This window comes from Pelodiscus sinensis, chromosome 2, assembly GCF_049634645.1.
Source record: "Pelodiscus sinensis isolate JC-2024 chromosome 2, ASM4963464v1, whole genome shotgun sequence".
In the NCBI taxonomy this organism is placed as follows: domain Eukaryota; kingdom Metazoa; phylum Chordata; order Testudines; family Trionychidae; genus Pelodiscus; species Pelodiscus sinensis.
Genome location: NC_134712.1, coordinates 202,050,198 through 202,071,639, shown reverse-complemented (window position 1 = coordinate 202,071,639; position 21,442 = coordinate 202,050,198). Strand labels below are relative to the sequence as shown.

The 21,442-nt window shown below is 40.7% G+C and overlaps 1 protein-coding gene across 10 annotated transcripts in view; it reads left to right on the top strand.

The window, feature by feature from the left end:
• The window catches only part of HDAC9 (histone deacetylase 9), a 705,078-nt gene that overhangs the window by 392,912 nt on the left and 290,724 nt on the right, over positions 1–21,442 (top strand). For all 10 annotated transcript variants that reach the window (XM_075922252.1, XM_075922250.1, XM_075922247.1 and 7 more), the window contains one exon: positions 15,932–16,060. In XM_075922252.1, coding sequence (XP_075778367.1) covers positions 15,932–16,060 — 129 coding nt within the window. The remainder of the gene's footprint in view (positions 1–15,931; positions 16,061–21,442) is intronic.

Below are 21,442 nucleotides of genomic sequence, written 5' to 3'. Positions count from 1 at the left end.
CCCAAGGCCGGCAGGGGGCTGTGCAGGGGGAAAGCAGCATGGCGCGAGTGCTCCCATAAAAAGGTGCCAGTATGCCGTTCCGGTGCGTACTGTCACAAAAAAAGCACTGCTCTTCTCTGGACCTTCTCCAGTTTCTCCAATCTTTCTTGAAATGTGGTGCTCAGAACTGGACACAATTTCCAGTTGAGGCCAAATCAGTGCAGAGTAGTTTGGAAGAATGATTTCTCGTGTCTTGTTCACAACACTCTTGTTAATGCATCCCAGAATCATGTTTGCTTGTTTTGCAACAGTATCACACTGTTGACTCATGTTTAACTTGTGGTCCACTATGACCCCTAAATCCCTTTTTGCAGTACGCCTTCCTAGACAATCACTTCCCATTCTATGTTTGAGATGGATTGTTCCTTCCTAAGTGGAATACTTTGCATTTGTCCTTATTAAACTTCTTCCTGGTTTTCCTCAGACCATTTCTCTAAAGCATTTGCAACCCCGCCAAGCTTGGTATCATCTACAAACTTAATAAGCATACTCTCTATGCAATCATCTAAATCATTGATGAAGATATTGAACAGAACCAGCCCCAAAACAGACCCCTGCGGAACCCCACTTAGGTCCTTCCAGCCTGATTGTGAACAGTTAATAACTACTCTCTGAGAACAGTTATCCAGCCAGTTATGTACTCACCCTACAGTAGCCCCATATATGTTGTATTTCCCTAGTTTATTGATAAGGAGGTCATGCTAGACCGTGTCAAATGCCTTACTAAAGTCTAAGTATACCACATCCACCGCTTCTTCCTTATCCACAAAACTTTTTATCCTATTCAAGAAAACTATCAGATTGGTTTGACAGGATTTGTTCTTTACAAATCCATGCTGACTGTTGCCTATCACCTTATTCTAGATGTGTGCAGATGAATTCCTTATTACTTGCTCCATTATCTTCCTTGGCACAGAAGTTAAACTAACTGCTCTGTAGTTTCCTGAGTTGTTCTTATTTCCCTTTTTATAGATGGGCACTATATTTGCCCTTTTCCAGTCTTCTGGAATCTCTCCCCACTTCCATGATTTTTCAAAGATGATAGCTAAAGGTCCAGATACCTCCTCTATGAGCTCCTTGAGTATTTTAGGATGCATTTCATCAGGCCCTGGAAACTTGCAGACATCTAACTTTTCTAAGTAATTTTTAACTTGTTCTTTTATTTTATCTTCTAAACCTACCCCATTTGCACTAGCATTCTCTGTGTTAGGCATCCCATCATCATTCATCTTCTTGATGAAAACCGAAACAAAGAAGTCATTAACCACCTCTGCCATTTCCAAGTTTCCTGTTATGAAAACCAATCTCACCAAATGAAAAGATTCTTCTGATCCCAAATGATTTCACATTCCAAGGTGAATATATACCTCAGATCTTATCCAAAAAGCAAACTGATGGTAAAATCTAAATGTTTATTTATAAAAAGAAAGAAAGAGAGGACGAGTGGTCCTTTCAAAATACTCTGGCCAACCTCCTCTTGATCTCTACCAGAATCAAACATCTGAAATACTAGTATATAGCTAATATTCATAATTTCAATATAAATACAATACATGCATACAAATAGCATAAACAGAACCAGCAAATCGTAAGCTTTTCATAGACACCTCATTTGGTCCACTTTGTACAAGATTTGTTGCAAACCTATAACAGTGATTGCAACAATGATTTGAATTGTCATAGTTTAATTTGATAACGTCACACCCTGAAGAACAACATCCTACCCACAGGCCGCTTATTGCCCATCCCTGCTTCACTTTGTTAGTGGACTTAACTGCAAACCTTCATCTGTGGTTTAGTACCATCTAAGAACATGTTTCTAGTTCATAGGCCAAATATTTGAAGTGTGCATAGACAAAACTCACAGTTTATTTAGTTAATAATAGTACAAGGTGCTGTTTTGGTATTGGCTTCTATTATTTCACACTGGAAAATAAAAACATAGTATAAAGCAAAGAGTTCATGTGTGGTAAATGAGAGGAGAGGTGTGCTATGTACAGTGAAGCTCCAAATAAAAAACAATGGGACCACATTAGATCAGCTTGATTAGTATGGGGGACCTGGCTTTATTGTGACCTGGTAGAAGATTTCTATATCAGAACTCAATACATGTATTTTTTAAGAAAGTAATTAAACTTGGTTCTTACTATGATTTCTTCAGTGCTTATGGATTCACTAATCTTCAGGAGTGACTGCAGCAGGGAAGAAAAGTATTTCATGTAAGAGGCTTTCTCTTCCTCTCCTCCCTGGCTCATTCTGCTTCTGTCTACATTTTTTAGGAAGAGACCCCCTCCCTGAAGTAAAAGTATTCCAAAACACTATAAGTTTCTTGTGGGTTTCCTAGCTGCAAACCTTCCATTAAAAAACGCCTACAAAGGGCCCACATCTTCAGTTATCAGAATTCTAGGAGGGAGGACAGTGTAGGTATTCTTAAATGGCAAGGTCATATGGGTTGTTAAACAATGAAAATAAAGCAAAGGTAGCATACTTCTTATTTGTGATTTGACTTATTTGTGACCAGAGATTCTGACAATCCAGAGCTCCCCAAAACTGGCTGCCAAATTTAGCAGACACTCTTGAGAATTTTGCCCTAACTGATTTGCCCAAGACAACACAGGAAGTTTTTGGCAGAGCTGGGAATAAAAGTCAAGTCTCCTGATTCTCAGGCCATTTGCTTCTAGACTCTTCTCCTGTAACAACTAATTACTAAGTGGATTTTTTTTCACCTTCTTAAAGTCTCTATTGATAAGTTTGGAGGCATAATTAGTAATAATAGGTTAGAGAAACAGAGGAGACTTTCACTTTTAATTAAAGAATGAATCTGAAGCAAACTCATGTTAACAGCTTCTTCCTGATTTATTTAATGAACAGTCAAGAGGAAAATTGCAATCAATTTGTACCAGAGCTCAATAGCTCTGAAGAAAACTAATACTGGTACTATTGGTATTCTGTAGCTCCCCGAGTTAGAGTTGTAAATGTTGTGCTCCTGCAGTTTAGTCCGAGTAAAAAGTAAAGCACTGCAACATAATCTAACACAAAATAGCAATAAGAGATAAAATAAACCTAAAGAGAGCTTGACAGAAAGGACTTGCTCTATTAAGATTTGATCTATACTTAAAGTCCAGCAAGATCAAACCATAGTTCACCATTAGTTCATCCCTGTCTGTGAAAGATTATCTTAAACATTTTGTGTGGACATGGACTAAGTTATTTCAGAATAACGTTAGTTATTCCAAAGTAACACTGCTGTATAGACGTACCCTTACATTCTTCTTCATGCTCCCTTTGCTTCCTTCATTTTCTGTCTTGTGAATACTGTGAATTTTGTGGTGTTTGAATGGTAAGTCCTGTGAAAGGAGGGTGGCTTCGATATAGGCATGTGAGGGCTTAATCAAGACACAGGTGCAGCCCCGGTCTGCCGCTGGGGTGGAAGGAGAGGGCACTGGCAGGAGCTGCTCAGAACAGGTTGGAGTGGCCCTCCCGCTCCCCTCTCTTTAATATGGTAAGCCAATTAAATATGATTTTACATCCCTGCTTCAATATGACTCAGGTGATTTTCAGTGATTGAGTCAATAGGAAATACACATGAGAAACTTGAATTATCAGTTAACAATGTATTTTGAGTGATTATCTAATTTAAACTCCAATGCATGATCAGCACTTATGCATGTGGTTACCCTTATTCACATAATCACTGATGTCAGTTAGACGTCTCATGAATAGAATTAGCACGTCGATAAGCATCAGCAAGATCAGGTCCTTAAATTGTAAGTTGCTCAGCAAAGGAAATGGCGTTACCATGTTTCTAATGACCTATATGAAAAAAATGGCAATATATTCACAATAATTTTTTTTTAAATCAGTCCTCCCTGACCTGTAAGCTTTTTATTAACTCTTCTCTGAGCTTGCACTAGTTAGTTTACAAAGCAGAAAAAAAGTCAAAACTGCACTCTATGTATTTTACATTTGTGAATTGTTTCATAGATACATGCAGATTTTGTTGCACAGAAAACTTTCCAAAAAGGCTTCCACATATGAAAATGTTCCATCATCTTATTAAAAAGTGAGTGGTAGACATTGGATCCCTTTCTCTGTTCGTTTGACTTAGGTAAAGATCCCTTTAAAGCCAAGGCGAAGCTTGCTTGCATAAGGAGTGTAGAATAGATTGAATAATACATACATGTAGTTTATGATTTTCCAAAGTGCCTTAGGAATTTAGGAGCACAAATGCTATGGAAAATGAGTGAAACATAAGCTTCTAAAGCTTTCTTTGGCTTTTAAAAAATTATTTCCTACAAATATGAGAGTTCCCAGAAAGTAAAAATATGAGGGGCTGAAATACTGACCACATAAAATTTGGTGGCAAAAATCTCTTTTTTCAGTAGAGCCAGGATTTCATCACTACTGTACTAGTGGCAGAGAGAGGTTGAAAACTAGGGGAAACAAATTAAAACATGGAAAGTAGACAAGGGGGAGAGAGCTGAATACTGGAAGTCACATAATAATCAGATCCTCCAAAATGGGACATGTTAGTAAAGATTTTACTTCTCCAAGCTCCTACAAAACATAGTTTCAATGAAAATCTGTTCAAACCCACAATTCTAATTAAAGGTTTTAGCTGCCCAATAATATGTTCTGGCTAATGCCACGTAAGCATTAGAGAGTTGCTCATGAATAACGGGCACCAGCTTTATACTTTGCTATTGATTTTCTCATGGGAAAGTAATATAAATGAGAGTGATACCTCCCTCTTGGCTGTAACTGTTAGAAATGCAAAGCATGCTGAAATTGTACATAATTCTCTTCCAAAGGAAAGGAAATAGCATTTCAGTGCTTTTCCTCAGTGTCTTGTTGAGTTATGGTGGTGTACAATTATTCCAGTTAAATTACTATACCAGATGGAAGGTTACATTGTATATTTAGCTAATTAAGTTTTAGGAGACTGAAATTATATCCCAGAATGTAAAGAGCATATCTGAAAGTAAACTTGTTTTAATTAAGTTCATTGTGGATGTGCTATATCTATGCCTAATTAAGAGTTTAAACAGGTGGGGGGTTTTCTCTTTCCTTTTGATTAGTATGAGAGTTCCCTTTACAAAATCAGCCTTTATATCTATGGAATCATAGGGGTTACATATGTTTAACAAATATTTAGGGCCAAATTCAGACTCCATTGATTTCAATCGAATTGTATGTTCTTAAACCAGAGCTGAATTTGGCCCAGAATTATCCCTGGTGAAATCAAGACACACTGGTTTTTTTGTGTTTAGTTTTCTTGGCATCATGCATGTGCTGTTACAGCGAAGTCCTTACATACTAACATTCTGCCTTACCTTTGCACAGTTCTAAGCAGTGTGCCTAGATAGTGAAGGCCTCCCGAGCTTTCATCTAGTGAAATCTAATTTAAATTTCATCAAATTTAAAATTTGGGGAGAAGGTGGCAATGTTTAATCCTGGGTTTCTGCAGCCTGGCGAAACACTGTGTTGTAGTTTTTTTTCCCTGGCATTCTATGAGTTATCACTGTTGGATTTTTTCCTAAATTAAAATCCCTCAGATTTTAGCTATGTGTAGATTCCCAGCTAGCACTGTTGGGGATATTGGGACAGAATTTGGGATGATGCTAATCCAATCCAGAGGTATTTCCACTAAAACAAGAAACACTGCCAGCTATTAGCCTGATCCAGCCTCCAACTAATCAAATGAGGGCTGTACCTTACACAGGTATACTGAAATGTAAGTAACTTGTTCAGCTTTTATCCTCCCATAAAGTTTGTAATTAAAGTGGATCAGAATTTCTAAATGTGTGAATTAAAGGTAAGTTCACACTTAAGTTTTCATATTCTCCCCCCAATGCCAACCCTTTATTTACCTATTATTTCTCTGTTTTTATAACAAAAAGGATCTTCTTATAAAATAAACCTGCTTTCCATATGATGCCATGGGAAAATTTAGAACAAGCCACTAAGTCTTGAATCATACCATAACTTAACTTTGCGGTAGGCTAACACCAAAATAATGGACCTGATCAGGGCACTGCTTCTGTAACCACCATCAGACAGATTTGAACTTGGGACCTCTGGAGCTTTGTATAGGAGCTAAAAGCCCTTATAAAACCCCTTTGAGCTAAAAGCCAGCTACCTCTCTGCCCATTCTATAGAGGGCACAGTCTTATCTGTTGCTGTGGTCTAGGTGCCACTGCATGGGACAGTGAACCACACTAGCGCTACGTCTACACTGCCTCTTTTTTGTGGAAGAAGCAGTGCAAACGAAGCACTCATTAGCAACTTCTCATGCTTCATTTGCATATTCTCTTCCGATGCTTTTTTGCGGAAGAAGTTTTTGCACCAAAAAAAGCAGTGTAGACGGGTCCGTTTTGCGCAAAAAAAACCCTTTTGCGCAAGAACCCTTATTCTTCAAAAAATGAGGTTTACAGGTTCTTGCGCAAAAGGGTTTTTTTTGCGCAAAATGGACCTGTCTATACTGCTTTTTTTCTGTGCAAAAACCTCTTCGCAAAAAACATCGGAAGAAAATATACAAATGAAGCACGAGAAGTTGCTAATGAGCGCTTCATTTGCATCGCCTCTTCCGCCAAAATGAGACAGTGTAGACGTAGCACAGGTGTGTGGGTTACACTTTATCTACACAGTTCTCATTGAAACCGACTCTTATTGGAGACCTGTACATGAAGTGCTTACATACAAACTTATGTGAAAGTAATTTTAACAAATAGTTCTGTTGCATAAATTACATATTTATCTTGTCCCATTAATGTATATAAGCCATGAACTGAAATATATCCCAATTATGAGTAGTATGGAGGGGGGAAAAAAGACACCTCTGCTTTGGCAAGGGCAGTTAATAACCTGGTGCTAGGTATGCACATCCCTAGACTTCAGCAAATCCAAAACATAATGTGGTGTGTGCATCCTATGTAATATTTATTAAATCTCTATGGGTAAAATTCAGGGTTTACTGAAGTCAGTAGGAGTTTTGCCATTGCAGATGCAGGGCCTAAATCTGGCATATACACACAAACAGAGAGTGCCTTATAGTCAGGGAATTTTCTTATATGGTGCCTTTTCTTCCCAAGTTACAAGCAGAGACCAAATGTCAATAGAGAATCCAACTCAGTGTTCAACATTTTCTCTGCATCCCTAGATTTAAAAGGCATCCAATTGTCTGCATGAGGATATGGTATAATATAAAAATATATATACGTAAATCAGCAAAAGCTTCATCGGGCAAGCTTTATGCTTCCATAGGTGGTCAATGAAACAGATTTACATTAACAGGCAGACTACAAAGAAAAACAGGGACAGAGATTCTAAAATACATGGCAGACCTTTACAAAAGGGCTTGAGGGGATATTTCAGTTCTGAACCTTCTTTAGGCTATAGATGAAAAACAACTAACCTTGTTAAACCTGCTTCCATAGCCTGCAGAAAGCAAAAGGGCTAAAATATCCCCTCTAATCTAATTAGCTTTTTTTAACATGTGTTTCACTAACTCTTTTTTTTTTTTTTTTTTTTTTTTATTTAGGGGCTGCATATTTACCTTAGGCTGAGTAAATAAAGCATTTTACCTTTTACAAAACTAAAATAAAGCAAAGGGCTAAAAGGTTTTGCATGTGATCAACGTTCCCTTTAAACCAAGCGGCTGGTGAGGAAACAGTTTCTTTGTATGCTGAAAACATAGTAGGTGATGCAAACCAGAAAAATAAAGCATCTTCATCCTTCACCACAGCATGTGACGCTCTAGCCTTGTTAGGACCACCCAACATTCAGGCCCATCTGAAGGGATGTTTCATGTAGTTCTTGAAAAAACTATAGAGGGAATAGTGCAGATAGCTTTCTCATAAATCTAATTTTGAACTGAAATGGCACTTAAAAGTGCCAGAATTAAAGAGTCAGTGAACTTTTAATATAGTGTGCTGAAATTTTCTATGCGCCAGCCATGAAAGATGCCCATAGCATCCAAAAAGTTAACTCCCCATTACTGGATCTTGTTGGAAAGTGCGGGTTCTAAGCACAGGGGTCACTTCAGTGAATCAAAGGGTCAGGAGAACTAAATGGCCCATCTTGGTAATTAACAAATACAGAGTCTGAAGTGGCTGACGTGACAAGGCTGGGGATGCTCCATACAGCAGCAGCCAAAAACGACCAGGAAGAGAAGTGAGTGTTTATGCCTCTCCCAGAATGTGGTGCACCCTCGGATGAAGTTGTGGGGCCCTCACTCACCTCCAAGAAAGTCAGACCTACTGGCAGGCAGCTGTCATTGAGGGACAGGGAACTCAAGCCTGGCAACTCTACTTTTTGAACCCCCCTTTCCTCAATTTTCTGTCATTTTTGGAAGGGTCCTGGGCTTCCCAGAATCTTTGGGAGTGAGCCCACAGCAGCATCAATTACCCAGTTCCACTATCCTTCTTGGTAATGTTGGCGTGGTAATCTTGTGCCCTCTATGTTGTCTAGATTATTGGGAAGGACTTGGGAGCTTCTAATCCCTTCTCACTTGAGAAAGGTGTGTGTGTGTGTGTGTTTGTTTCTTCTGAGCCTTCATTCCACCCCTTCCTGCCTCGACTCTTGGGGAGCAACAATGCTTCTTTTTTCAGCCATCTTCACTGGAATGGCATGCTCATGAGGTGAGATGAGTCACTTGCCTTCACCTCAGAGTCTTGCTGTGGCACAGGTACTCCCCCTCACCTGCCTTTCTTGGAGAAGTGGGTATGTGTGTTCTTCCCAGCCTTCCTCCAGTCCCTTGGGGACAGAAAGGGACAAAGATGTAGTTTTCAGATTGCTGGTGTTTAGCACCTGGGTTTCCTGAAGTATTACTGTGTGTGCTTCACCCGAATTGATGTGCAAACATACCTAAACCAGGATGTAGGCTCAAACTTTTGTCTGTAGAAACTAAGAAAGAGGAGAGGAATTGGGACCCCTCTGTATCCAAAATGATACCTGTTTTAAAATACTGTCAATTTATCCTTCATGACCATCACTTTTATAGAATGTACCTGAGTTACATGTTATCCTCCTTTTATTTGTATATTTTAAACCTTAAACCTTAGGGATGAGAGTACATTACAACCAGTCTTGTGTTAAGGTTTCTTTTTTTATTTCACTAATGACTAGCAAATTGCTTCTCTAAAGCATCATCCTGCTTATTGAAAATCAGCCCTTGAAAATGTTATTGCCTTTACTAATACATCTATGATCTAACAATAGAAATTTAAAAACAATTTAAATTGTTAGTAATACAACTATGAGTTCTGTTAGCAGTTTTATGCTTCAAAATAAAATGGCCATCTTTAACCAAAAATTTACAAAACCATATCAACCAGCAATTAAAATTACTATGTACTGTATTAATGCTTTGTTGTGATTCTCTTAATGGGCTTAAACACATATCCAACAGTCATAATTATTATTACCATAAATAAACCCAGGAATAGCAATAGCACAGGCTATAGGAAACCATTTTAGTAGGACGCAACACATCTTGGAAACATACAGAATTTCCTTTATGTTCAATTTTTTTAAAATCAAAGTTACCATTGCCAAATTTAGTGTCACTACCTTTGCTTCCCTACAATTTTCTACAACTGGCCTGAGCTAATAAAAGGAAATGCTTTCACCATAGACTCATCCTAAGCCTTGACAAAAGCTCATTTTCTGCTCCTCAGGTTTCCTATATATGTTCTTAGCCTCAAGATGAGGACCCACTCACTATACCCCATCCCATCCCCCATTTCCTGCCTGGGTTAATTAAATGTTGATTTGAAATTGGCACATACTTTTCTGATACAAAAGTACTACTGTTTTCCAAGCACTGTCGGAAAGCAGCATACTTATCTGTTAAATATCCTTCATTTATAAGGCTTTTCCCCCTTTAATGTTATGATTTTATTCCTCCAACAGGCTTCTTAAATAGCTCTGTGTTTTTAATTAAATAAGTAGCCAAGGTAATCCTAGCCTTAATTGTTTGCTCAGGAGTGATCAGGTCCTTGGACTGCATTTTTAATGCCAGTATCTGCAAACTGCAAGTGATTAAGAATACTGGACTATGTGACATGATTTCAGTGTGTTACTTTTCTGTCTCCCATACTTGTGTTACATCATCACACTAGTCATGAGACTGGAGCTACTTGGAATGTCATACATTTGAATATCGGGGTGATCTCAGTGAAATTATGTGTACTTATGTACAGGGTCATATATTTTCTTTTTAACATCAACTATATAGGATTTTTTCTCTTTCCTGCTGTACTGTCTATCTAGTGGTCATTGGCTACTTCAGTGTGAACTATTATATGTAAGGGGCATGAATGATTAACCAGTGGTACTTACTAGTTATGGTTAATTTCAAGTCTCGGCTAAGAAAGAGCAGCCTGCTGCACCACAAAACTAGAGTAAAGCACCCAAGAAAGGAATCCATAGAAGCCAGGAAGCTGGGCAGGAAGCCCCCTAAATCAGGCAAGGTTGGAATTTAGACCTAGGTCTCCCACAGCCCAAGGATATGCTTTAACCACTAGGCATTAGGTATAATGGGATATATAGGTTGAACCTCTCTAGTCTGGCACCCTCGGGACCTGACCAGTGCCAAACCATAGAATTTGTTGGACCATGGGATGTCCATACTGTCTAGCAGCATAACCAACACTTCCATTGCTTACTAGGCTCTTAGAAGTCATTTACGGGTAAATTAGAGCTAAATAACAGCATAGAACACTGAAAGCCAGGACTGGTGGCTGTAAATAAACTTTATGGGACTGCAGGAAACTTGGCCACGCCCATGATAAGTAGACATCTGGCTGATTAAAAGCATGCCAGATCATGGATGGTGCCAGATTAGAGAGGTTCAGGCTTTACACCCCCCAAAGACTCAGACTCAGCTGTCTTGTGTGAGGATTAAGTCATACTCAGATCATTCAAAACAGACTATGCCCTGCATGTGAGTATCCTGCCATATGTTAGGAATGAGCTAGGCACCGAATTACTCAATGGTGTCTGGATTTAGGCAGTTTGCACATACCCACTGGTAAGAACTTAGGCATTTAAGGGACTTGACTGGCAGAAAGTTAGGCAGCAAGAAAGCAAAGGTTTTGTGAATACTAGTGGCACCTAAGTGTTGGTGATAGAAGCCTAAAATGGCATTTAAGTTCCTTTTGTGGATCTAGCTCAAAGTACTGTACAGATAGTCACTGCAAAAACTTGATGGAGCTGAGAGCCAGATGCAAATTATTTTAAAAGTTATGAGTTAGATTAATCTTTGGTTTATGCTGGGTAGGTCCTGCCAGAAACTTAAGTTGTCCTATCCTTTTGTAGCCTTCTCAGTGAAGGGCAATGGTGCAAACACCTGCCCGGATTGTGGGATGCATCCTTCTTCATTTGTAAGGGATTGCTGGTTCAGGGAGGTAGAATTTGTGCCATCCTGTACAGACAGGCTGAATTTAACAGTAGTAGATTCTTGACTTAATGGAACGATTCACAATCTTAAAAGTTAGGCACATGCTTAAGTACTTCACTGAATCAGGGTCTTAATGCATTGATGAGCTACCATATGGAGTATGACTGAAAATGGAGCATAACAAAGATTACTTCTAAGAATCAGTAGTTAAACCATCATACCAAATAATCATTTAAAACTTACTAGTGGATAATTGTAATACTTCATTAGCATCTTTATTCAAGGATCTCCGAGTACTTCATAAATATTAATTCAATAAAGGGACAACGAAATGTTAAAAATTATATAGTATATTTTTGAAAAATGCTTTAATTACTAATGAAAATGCTTAAATATCAGAAGTGAAATAATGTAAACATATAATTTACTTTTCCCTAGTTTTGCTTTTACTTGTTAGCATTTCACTCAGTTTAAACAATGAAGTTTTTAATTCTATAAATCATTTATATCAATATTGAATGAACTATGAGATATCTTTTTGAAGAACAATATCTATATTCAGAGTCTAAACTATCTGACAATATCACTTACAAAACAGTTGATTATTGTTACAATCTTTTAATATCAGAATAAACTGAGGTCTGTAGAGATTGTGGTGAAATCCTGACCTGTTGAGTTTGATGTGCATTTTGCCATTAGGATCTTATCCTGTGGACTTCACCAAGATAAAAAGACCAAGTTGTCTCAGCCAGGATTAGAACTAGGGATTTAATAGTGTAGTCAATTAACCAATTATTCAATAAGCAAATGCTTATAGGTTAATGCTATAGTCTACACAGATTTCCCTTCTCCCATTTCCCCCGACATGAGCTGCTTCCGCCCTGTGCTGCTGCCACTGTATCAGAGGCAGCAACATAGGGCGACAGGCATCCGGTCTGCGAGGGGAGCTTATTTTTAAACTGGCTGTCCTTACAGGCCAGCTCCCACCTGGAAATCCACGCAGAGTGGCAGGGGGCTCCTCAGGAGTGGGGCTGGAGTCCTTGGCTGCCAGCCCCACCCCTGGGGACAATAGAATAGTCGACTAACTGATAAGAATTCATGAGGTTACTCGACTATTAATTAACCGATATTTAACATCCCTAATTAGAACCAAAGACTGTATCTTCAACCCTGTTCTCTAATCATCAGCCCTAGCACCCTCTTCTTGCTGTATGAAAATGTAAGCTTTCACCTCTCACCTTAAAGAATCCTCACTGGCATTGTGCTCTCAGTTTGCTGCATTTCAGAAGAGATATTCAAGAAAGACTGTTTCTGAACCTTATATTTTTCAAAGCTCTATTTTTATCTTTTATTTGGAATATTTAAAACTGGGTTGTTCTCTTCCTTTTCATTTGAAAATGTATTATTGTAATTTAAATATGCAAAGGTTCTCGTCTCGGCTGGTGTATAAACTCAGATATCCACATAAAAGGCTGCCTTCTCTGTTTATGTGATTGATTGAAATGCAGAGTGTGATGGCAATATGGATAAAAATAGAAAGGCAATCAGTGCGACTGGGCATGAAATATATTCATATACAAGTGGAATTCTCTCCAGTGAATGCTGAAGAGCTCTTTCTCTGGACTAGGAGGGTTTATATCATATTAGTTAGCCACTGGTATGGAAATCTTCTCCTGCAGCTTGGGAGTTTGGAGAATTATAAATAGAATGAATCCAAACCACAAACTGAGTCAGCAGAATATATGAGTTACTTTACTTCCAAATAACTAAATGAGATGCATAGTCTGAGCCTACACAGATAGGTTTTTAGGACACCAGTGTAATCTTATCATACATTTATTTGTAAGCTGCCAGTTCTGTATCAATCCCGTATCTCTCTAAAGAAATGGATCAGATCAGCTTTCCTCTCAATGACTCATAGTAACTGATGAAGTGTGAAATCTGAAATTAAATTTAAAGTTTTTCTTAAATATTTCTAGCTTTGTACCAGGGTGCTGTATGGTTCCTTTGAACACATAACAAACTGTACAACCCCGCAGGACGCAGTGTTCCCTCGGGAGCTATTTAGCATAATGAGAACAGGCATGGCAAAGGTTGGTTAGAGGTACTGCAGATCCAACCAGTCCTGCAATTTTGGCCACTCTGTGAGTATAAGAAGTTCTTGGCACCCCATTTGATCTATCTCAGGCATTTCTAATGTGCTCATCACTGCACAAGCTAATGGAAAAACAGGAAACAAATGTGTTCCTAGTGCATGTGAGAGGATAACTAGAATTAGAACTCCAGGCCTCACTAAAGTCAATGGAGAAAAACTCTACTGACTTCAATGTAGCCAGGATTTCATTCCTTCTTTCTTCTTCCACTTCTAACTCTTGTTTTCAGGTGCCTGCGTGCACCTATGCACACACTCATAGGAGAGAGTATGTGAGTGATAGTGTAAGTGTGAGAGAGAGAGCTAACCCTAATTTCCAACTTTCTACATGTGTACTAATGAGTAAACATGCATGGCCAGACACTGGAACATAAACAAATTATACTGTAAATTTACCTGACAGGTGGCTGGCACTAATCCTGGCTTACTTAGAAAAGCAGATAAGGTACATGAATGTTTTCTTTCCATATTAGAGTTGACACAAATTAATAAATGCCACAAAACGTGGTCTCTAATGTTCATTTCAAAGACTGTGCCCATTAGTAAAGGAAAAAGGTGAAAGAACTTGCCCAAAATACACTAAATATAATCCTAAAATTCCTGGCATTTTATGTTACTTCTTCCTTGTCAGACTGAGTTTATATTTTCATGTGTATATATTCTCAGAGTATGGCAATAAATGAATTGCTTTCGTTTTCAGTTATTCAGAAAACAATAAAGGTTTCAGGCTCAGAACTGCTTAACTAAGAATCAATTAACTTTGATATAAATTGTAAGTCTGTAAGAAATCAAAAGGCCATAGCACGGGCTTATATCTGTTTCTACCATCAGACTAAAAGTCTAAATCCAAAAAGGGCTTCCCTAAGGCCCTATTACCAATTTTCACCTACAGTAGGAATGTAGTAGAATAGAGCTTTCATAGGCCACTGGGTAATTTTAATGATAAAACTGTACATTCATAACCCACATTTCTGCTGTTTGTTAACTGCTATAGAAAACATTGCCTATCCTCATGTTGTGATACCTTTCTCTGTATCACAGCTGGGATGAGAGAAATAAAAGGGATTTCTCTAAGGACTGGAAACAAAAATAAACTCAGTGACTGACTAGTGAAATTTCTTTTTCTTCTTTAACATAACCACTGAAATGTCACTCTTATAAATAGCATTGACAGTGCAGAAGGTCTGTACTCCATTGAATTAGAGGGAAAAGTTTATGGGGAATCATATCTCTTTAGAGGCACTTTTGAAATAATTTAAGGGGTTTAGAAGTACAGGTCTCACTGTCCTTTAAAGGGCTTTCTGCTGCTAAATCTCTCAAGCACTTTTGAACATAAGGTACATATATACCATTCAAGCAGACTAATAACCACAGAAAGGTAAAAGACACAGAGATTCAGGGATTTTGCTTAGAAGAAAAAAAGTAAATAAAAATAAAGTGTTCCCTCTTCTGTCCTGTCTCCTACTGTTGGCTCAGGACTAGGGTAGTGGATGGCTAGGGGGACTTTCTAGAGTGGCACCATTTCTGGAAAGACCATATTTTAACACAGTGGGTTTCAAACTATGGGTTGCGACCCAGTACTGGGTCATGGAGTGTCAGGCACTGGGTCTCATTGCTGCAGGGGTATCGGGTAACCTGTGGGGGTGATAAGGCAGGTTACCTGTCTGTCCTGGCACCATAGATTGCACAGCAGGCTCGGCTCTTAGGTGTGTGTGTTTGTATGTGGAGGAGAGTACACAGGGCTCTGCACTGCCCCTACCTTGAGCACTAGTTCCACACTCCCATTGGCTGGGAACCTGCTGCTGGCTGCTTTTTGGGTGTAGCATAGTCTGCGGTGCCAGGAGAGGCAGGAAGTCTGCCTTAGCATCCCTGCTGCACCACTGGCTCGGAGCTGAGAAAGGTAAGCCTCTCCTGCCTCAGCCTGGACCACCCCACCCCCTAAGGCCAGAGTCCCCTCCTATCTCCCAAATCTCTCATCCTTAGCCCCACTCTGGAGCCCACACTCTAGTCAAATTATGTTGGATCATGGGCATCAACAATTTTCTTCAACTGGGTCATAAGAAATAAAATTTGAAAACCAGTGTTTTAACATCCTCCTTCCTCCTCTGGTCTACTCCGAGTTAGGGTCTGATGTGATAACAGTACTGGGAGCAGCAGCTTTTTAATTGCCTCACTCCTCTCATCCACCATCTTAGGGTTGGAGCAATATGAGGGTGCTGAAGAGCTGTTCTTAAATTGCTCTCTCTTTTCTAGGGCCTGAGGGAGGGTATTCAAAGGAGTGGAAACACGGCTTGGTGAAGCAACTTTTTAATTTTCTATTTTCTTCTTGTAATTCCCAGCCTCAGAGCCCAACTTGAAGGTGCGTTCCAGGTTAAAACAGAAGGTGACAGAAAGGAGAAGCAGTCCCTTACTCAGGCGGAAGGATGGAAACATCAGTTCATTCAAGAAGAGACTGTTTGAGGTGACAGGTAATTAAGGACTGGGGAGAGTCTGCCAAAACTATTACTGTTAGTAGACTGCTTAAAAGACCTGAAAAATAGTTTACTGGAGATGTAATTGTGTATTGAACATAGGTGTGAAGAGAGATTTCTGTCAGAAAAGCAATCATACTTAAGGTACAATTGCATACAATAATTTACTTTAGTCACCTATGAGAAGGGCTTTGTCAACTTAAAAATCACACTTCCATCAGAATACATTTCTTGCATATAATAAGTTCATTAACCCCTGGCATTGTTGGAATAAAAAGAGATTAGAAGGAAAAATAGTTTCTATCTTTCCTGTTTGTTTCTTGTGTACATTGGCCACACTTTGTGTATAGTCAAGTTCAGTGGTTCACTGTTGGTCTCTTGAATCACTCTCCTGTCCTGTCCTGTCCTGTCCTGTCCTGTGGAAAGAGGGTTCGGTAGCAGCAGCAGTTCAGCTGAAATGCAAAGCGAAGAGGAAGGAGGGATGCAAGAGCAGTCCAAGTCCCTCCCAAAAGACAGCAAGAGAACACAAGAGCCCATATAATGTTTCAAAGGAATAAAAACCCCTATTTAAATACTAATATATGTTATAAGAAGGTTGCACTGTCAGAAAAATAGTTCTAAATATTTAATTTAGACAAAATTCCTGCTCCTTTAATTTGAACATGAAATGAATTAATAGCTTGCATCATATTCCCAGTGAAAATACTTAATCCCAAACAGAACTCTTCAGGAAAAGCAGACCTACAGAATGAACAATACACAGATTTTGACAAATCAAAGCAGTAGTTTAGTATGATTGCAGACAGCTCCAAAGCCAATGCAATTGAAGGTCCTGATTCAGGAAAGTACTTAAGCACATGCTTAAATCCTATTAACTTCAATGGGATTCTGGCATATACCTAAATACTGTCCTGAATAAGTATGTTCTCTCACTATATGTGTGCATTTGCTTGTGTCTGGGCTCCTCTAGTCAAGAGGAGTGGAGCAGGATAACAGTGCTATAATTAATGCCTGGGTAATACACACAGATTTAACTTACTCTGTAGTTGCTCGACTAAAGACTATGCAAAGCATACTCAAGTCATGAGTACACATGGCCAATCATCCATTAAGTCAAGAAAAGTGCTAGTCCCCTGTTGCAACCTCAAGTAACCAGCTGCACCTCTACCCATTGCAAATGCCACCTGCACGCACTCAGCTAAAATAATGGAGAAACACCTGGCAGCTGAAAGTGCTGGAGAAAATGCTCTAAAGAGCTTTTGGCTCTCAGCAGTAGCCCCTAGTGGAAGGAAGCAGGTAGTACAGTGGCAGTTATTGAAGGAACTCTGAGCTCAGATGCTGCTTCTGGAGACTGAAAGGCCTTGATGGGATCTCTAAAGCGTAGGGACCCACAAACCACATGAAGATTTCTGAAGAGGAATGCATGTGTCTATGTACAACTCCCCTGAAGTTACTGAAATTCCACCTGCTTTTGGCTTTGTGTGTTTTCCCAGGGAACCGAGATATGCTGTGTGAGAAGGCTTGTATTCTTTTTTACTAAAGGAAATATTTTATAATTTTCAATAGCCCAGAGTGGCAATCTAACCTATGTGTCAGCTTAATTACTGATGGGATAATCTGACAATTTAGTTTCTTTTGGAGTGAGCAATGTACGTTTTGGGGACATCTTTCTCTGAAGCGAGAGATCTCCAAGAATTTTAAAAAATGTCTGAATGTTTTGAACGCAATGCAAAAAATGAGAACTATTATCTTGTTGATTTTTTTCAAATATGGTAGAGGACACCCATTTCCTTAGAAGTATTACTTGGATTAACAATTTTGATGAGTGAGGTCTGATATTTTCAAAAGGAAGATTTTGAAGTGAGGGTGACTCTTCACAATCTTTTTAAAATCATGTTTCACCACTTCTCCTGGTTCCGGTTGTTTGAAAATATCAGCCTTAATTATTTTTTATTTTAAGAACTCATAAGACCCATACTGGGTCAAACCAAAGGTCCATCTAGCCCAGGATCCTGTATTCTGACAGTGGCCAATTCCTGGCGCCGCAGGGGGAAATGAACAGAACAGGTAATCACCAAAGATATGTCTACATGACGGAGAAGACCGAAGCTGCTACTGTCAATCTTTCAGGGTTTGATTTACCAGGTCTAGTGAAGACATGCTAATTCAAACTGAGAGGGGCACTCCGGTCGATGCTGGTAGTCTTGCTTCCAGGAGGAGTAAGGGCAGTGTGCTCTTTTCCACTTTCTGCAGTGTGGATAGCGCCAGAAGTTGAGTTAAGGTGCTTCCACTTCAGCTATGCAATTAACATAGCTGAAGTTGCATGTCTTAATTCTACATTATCCCATAGTGTAGACATACCCCAAGTGATCCATCCCCTAATGCCCATTCTCAACTTCTTACAGAGGTTAGGACACCATTCCTACCCATTCTGGCTAATAGCCATAGGTAGACCTATCCTCCATGAATTTATCTAGTTCTTTTTTGAAACCTCACCGAAGTATTTTGTGACTTGATATATTTACAGAGTAGTGTAATATTCATTGGTGCATTTTTTCAGTCATTAGTGCTGCTAATAATTAAAAGGAATTTTAGGATGTTATAAAGGAAAAGTTTTGAACCTTGAGAAAAGTTATATAGAGAGAAAATCTCCAAAATGAAAGATTTTAGGTTAATTAAAATTAGCTGTGAGCTCTTTTCCACACATTTGAACTAAGTAAATGAAGAGACCAATGATATTTTAATAACGTAGTATACTTTTGCATACTTTGTATAGTCACAAAGTTATTTGTATGTTTATCATTAGTGTGCCATTATTTTGCTTTGAATTATCCCCTGTGCAAACACCTTGAAATCCAGACTCCCAAACATGGGGTATGTCTACACTACAACGTTAATTCGAACTAACTTAGTTCAAATTAGTTAATTCGAACTAAGCTAATTCGAACTAACGGATCCAGACTAAAAAACTAGTTCGAATTAGCGTTTTGCTAATTCGAACTAGCATGTCCACATCAGGTGGACCCTGAACCGGGCTTAAGGATGGCCGGAAGCAGTGCCGGCAGGGCATCAGAGGAGGACTTAGAGCGTGGAGATGCTGTCTCAGGCTAGCCGAGGGCTGTGCTTAAAGGGTCCCGACCCCCACCCCGGACAGACAGTTCTCAGGGGTGCCCCGCTTGCAAAGCAGTCCTGGCTTGGAGTGCCCGGAGTACCCACACTGGGCACATCACAGCACTCGGCCATCAGACCGGCTGCACTTGCCGCAGGCTGCCATCTGGGGAAAGGGGGCAATTGGAGGGCTGCAGGAGAGCTTCCACCCCCAGAAGCCCGCAGAGCCATCCCAGTCCTCCCCATCGGGGGCTCATGCCCCATTCCTCCCTCACCTCCTTCCATTTACCCTTCCCTAGCCCCTCTTCTTGATGTACAAAATAAAGATAACGTGTCTTCCAAAATGGAATCTGTCTTTATTGAACAAAACTGGGGGAGACTGGGAAAAGGAGGTGGGAGAGGGGAAGAGAGAGGCTGGGAGAGGGGAGGGCAACTAAAGTGATTAGGGATTTGGAACAGATCCCATATGAAGAGAGGCTAAAGAGACTGGGACTTTTCAGCTTAGAAAAGAGGAGACGGAGGGGGGACAGGATAGAGGTCTCTAAAAGCATGAGTGGGGTGGAGAGAGTGCATACAGAAAAGTTCTTCATTAGTTCCCATAATAGAAGGACTAGGGGACACCAAAGGAAAGGAATGGGTAGCAGGCTTCAAACTAGTAACAGAAAGTTCTTCTTCACAAAGCAAAGAGTCAACCTGTGGAACTCCTTGCTGCAGGAGGCTGTCAAGGCTACAACTAGAACAGAGTTTAAAGAGAAGTGAGATAAAGTGATGGAGGCTGGGTCCATGGAGTGGTATTAGCCAGGGGGTAGGAGTGGTGTCCCTGCCCAAAGTTTGTGGAAGGCTGGAGAGTGATGGCCTGAGACAAATGGCTTGGTCACTGTCTTCGGTCCATCCCCTCCAGGGTCCCTAGGGTTAGCCGCTGTCGGCAGACAGGCTACTGGGCTAGATGGACCTTTGGTCTGACCCAGGACGGCCATTGTAAGCTCAGGGCTCAGGGTCGGGGGTCTCACTGGACCCCCTTGATTCTCTTGCACACCTGCTCCTGGGTGGCCAGGCTGGCAGCTATCCTGCCCTAGATGGCCACTTTCCTGTGCCTAGTGCGGAGATCGTGGACAAGGTCCACGATGTCTGCACTAGCCCAGGCGGGTGCCCGCCTCTTGCGGTGGTCCCAGGCAAGCTCCCGGGAGCCACCAGCCTGGTCCCGGGAAGAGGGAGAGGGCTGGGGGGCATCGGGTGGCTGGCTTGAGCCGTGCCAGGTGTAGGGTCTGCTAGCTGGGTGCTGGCAGGCTTGCACCTGGCACGGGCACCGTAGCCAGCCCGTGCCCCGTTAAGGGGTCCGGGGCCGGGAGGGGGGAGGAAGAGTTTCCCTGGTGTTGGCCAGAGTGGCCACTAGGGAAAGCTGGGGAGGGCTAGCCTCCCACTAGTTCGAATTAAGGGGCTACACACCCCTTAATTCGAACTAGCTAGTTCGAACTAGGCTTAATCCTCGTAAAATGAGGTTTTCCTAGTTCGAACTAAGCGCTCCGTTAGTTCGAATTAAATTCGAACTAACGGAGCGCTAGTGTAGTGCCTATGAAAGTTAGTTCGAACTAACGTCTGTTAGTTCGAACTAACTTTGTAGTGTAGACATACCCATGCAGACATAGAATGCTTTCAGGGCTTGGCCCATTAATTTGGATAAAATAGGAGAATCCACAATGTCTAGTCCTGATTTTGATGACACTCGCTTATATAATCTGGCTAATTCTGTATCGATGCAATTTGTCAACTACATGATTAGTCAATAAGGGGTCGCCCTGCAGAGCCGCAGCGGGGGTAGCTCCTGGAGCCGGCTGGGCTCTTACTAAATTTAAAATGCAGAGGCACAGTGTCCTGGACCATGCCGAGTCCAGCAGCCCTTTTCACGGCAGCCAGGGCTAGCTGCAGCCAGGGGCTACTGACAGAGGCTGTGAACAGGGGCTGCTTTGGAAGAAGCAGCTCCTGTCCTTGGGGGACCCAGTTCCCTCCCCTATCTCACCCCTACCCTGCTGCCTCTGAGAGAGTCAGCGGAGGGGGAAGGCGGCATTGCGGAGACGGTGCTGGGGGAAGCCGACTTTTAAGACAGCTTCTCCCCAGCACGGGCTTACCCCCCACCCCCACACTTGCTGCCTCTCAAAGGATATGTCTACACTTCCCCCCTAGTTTGAACTAGGGAGCAAATGAAGCATACCGAAGTTGCTCATGAAGTGTGGGATTTAAATATCCCATGCTTGATTAGCATATTCACGGTCG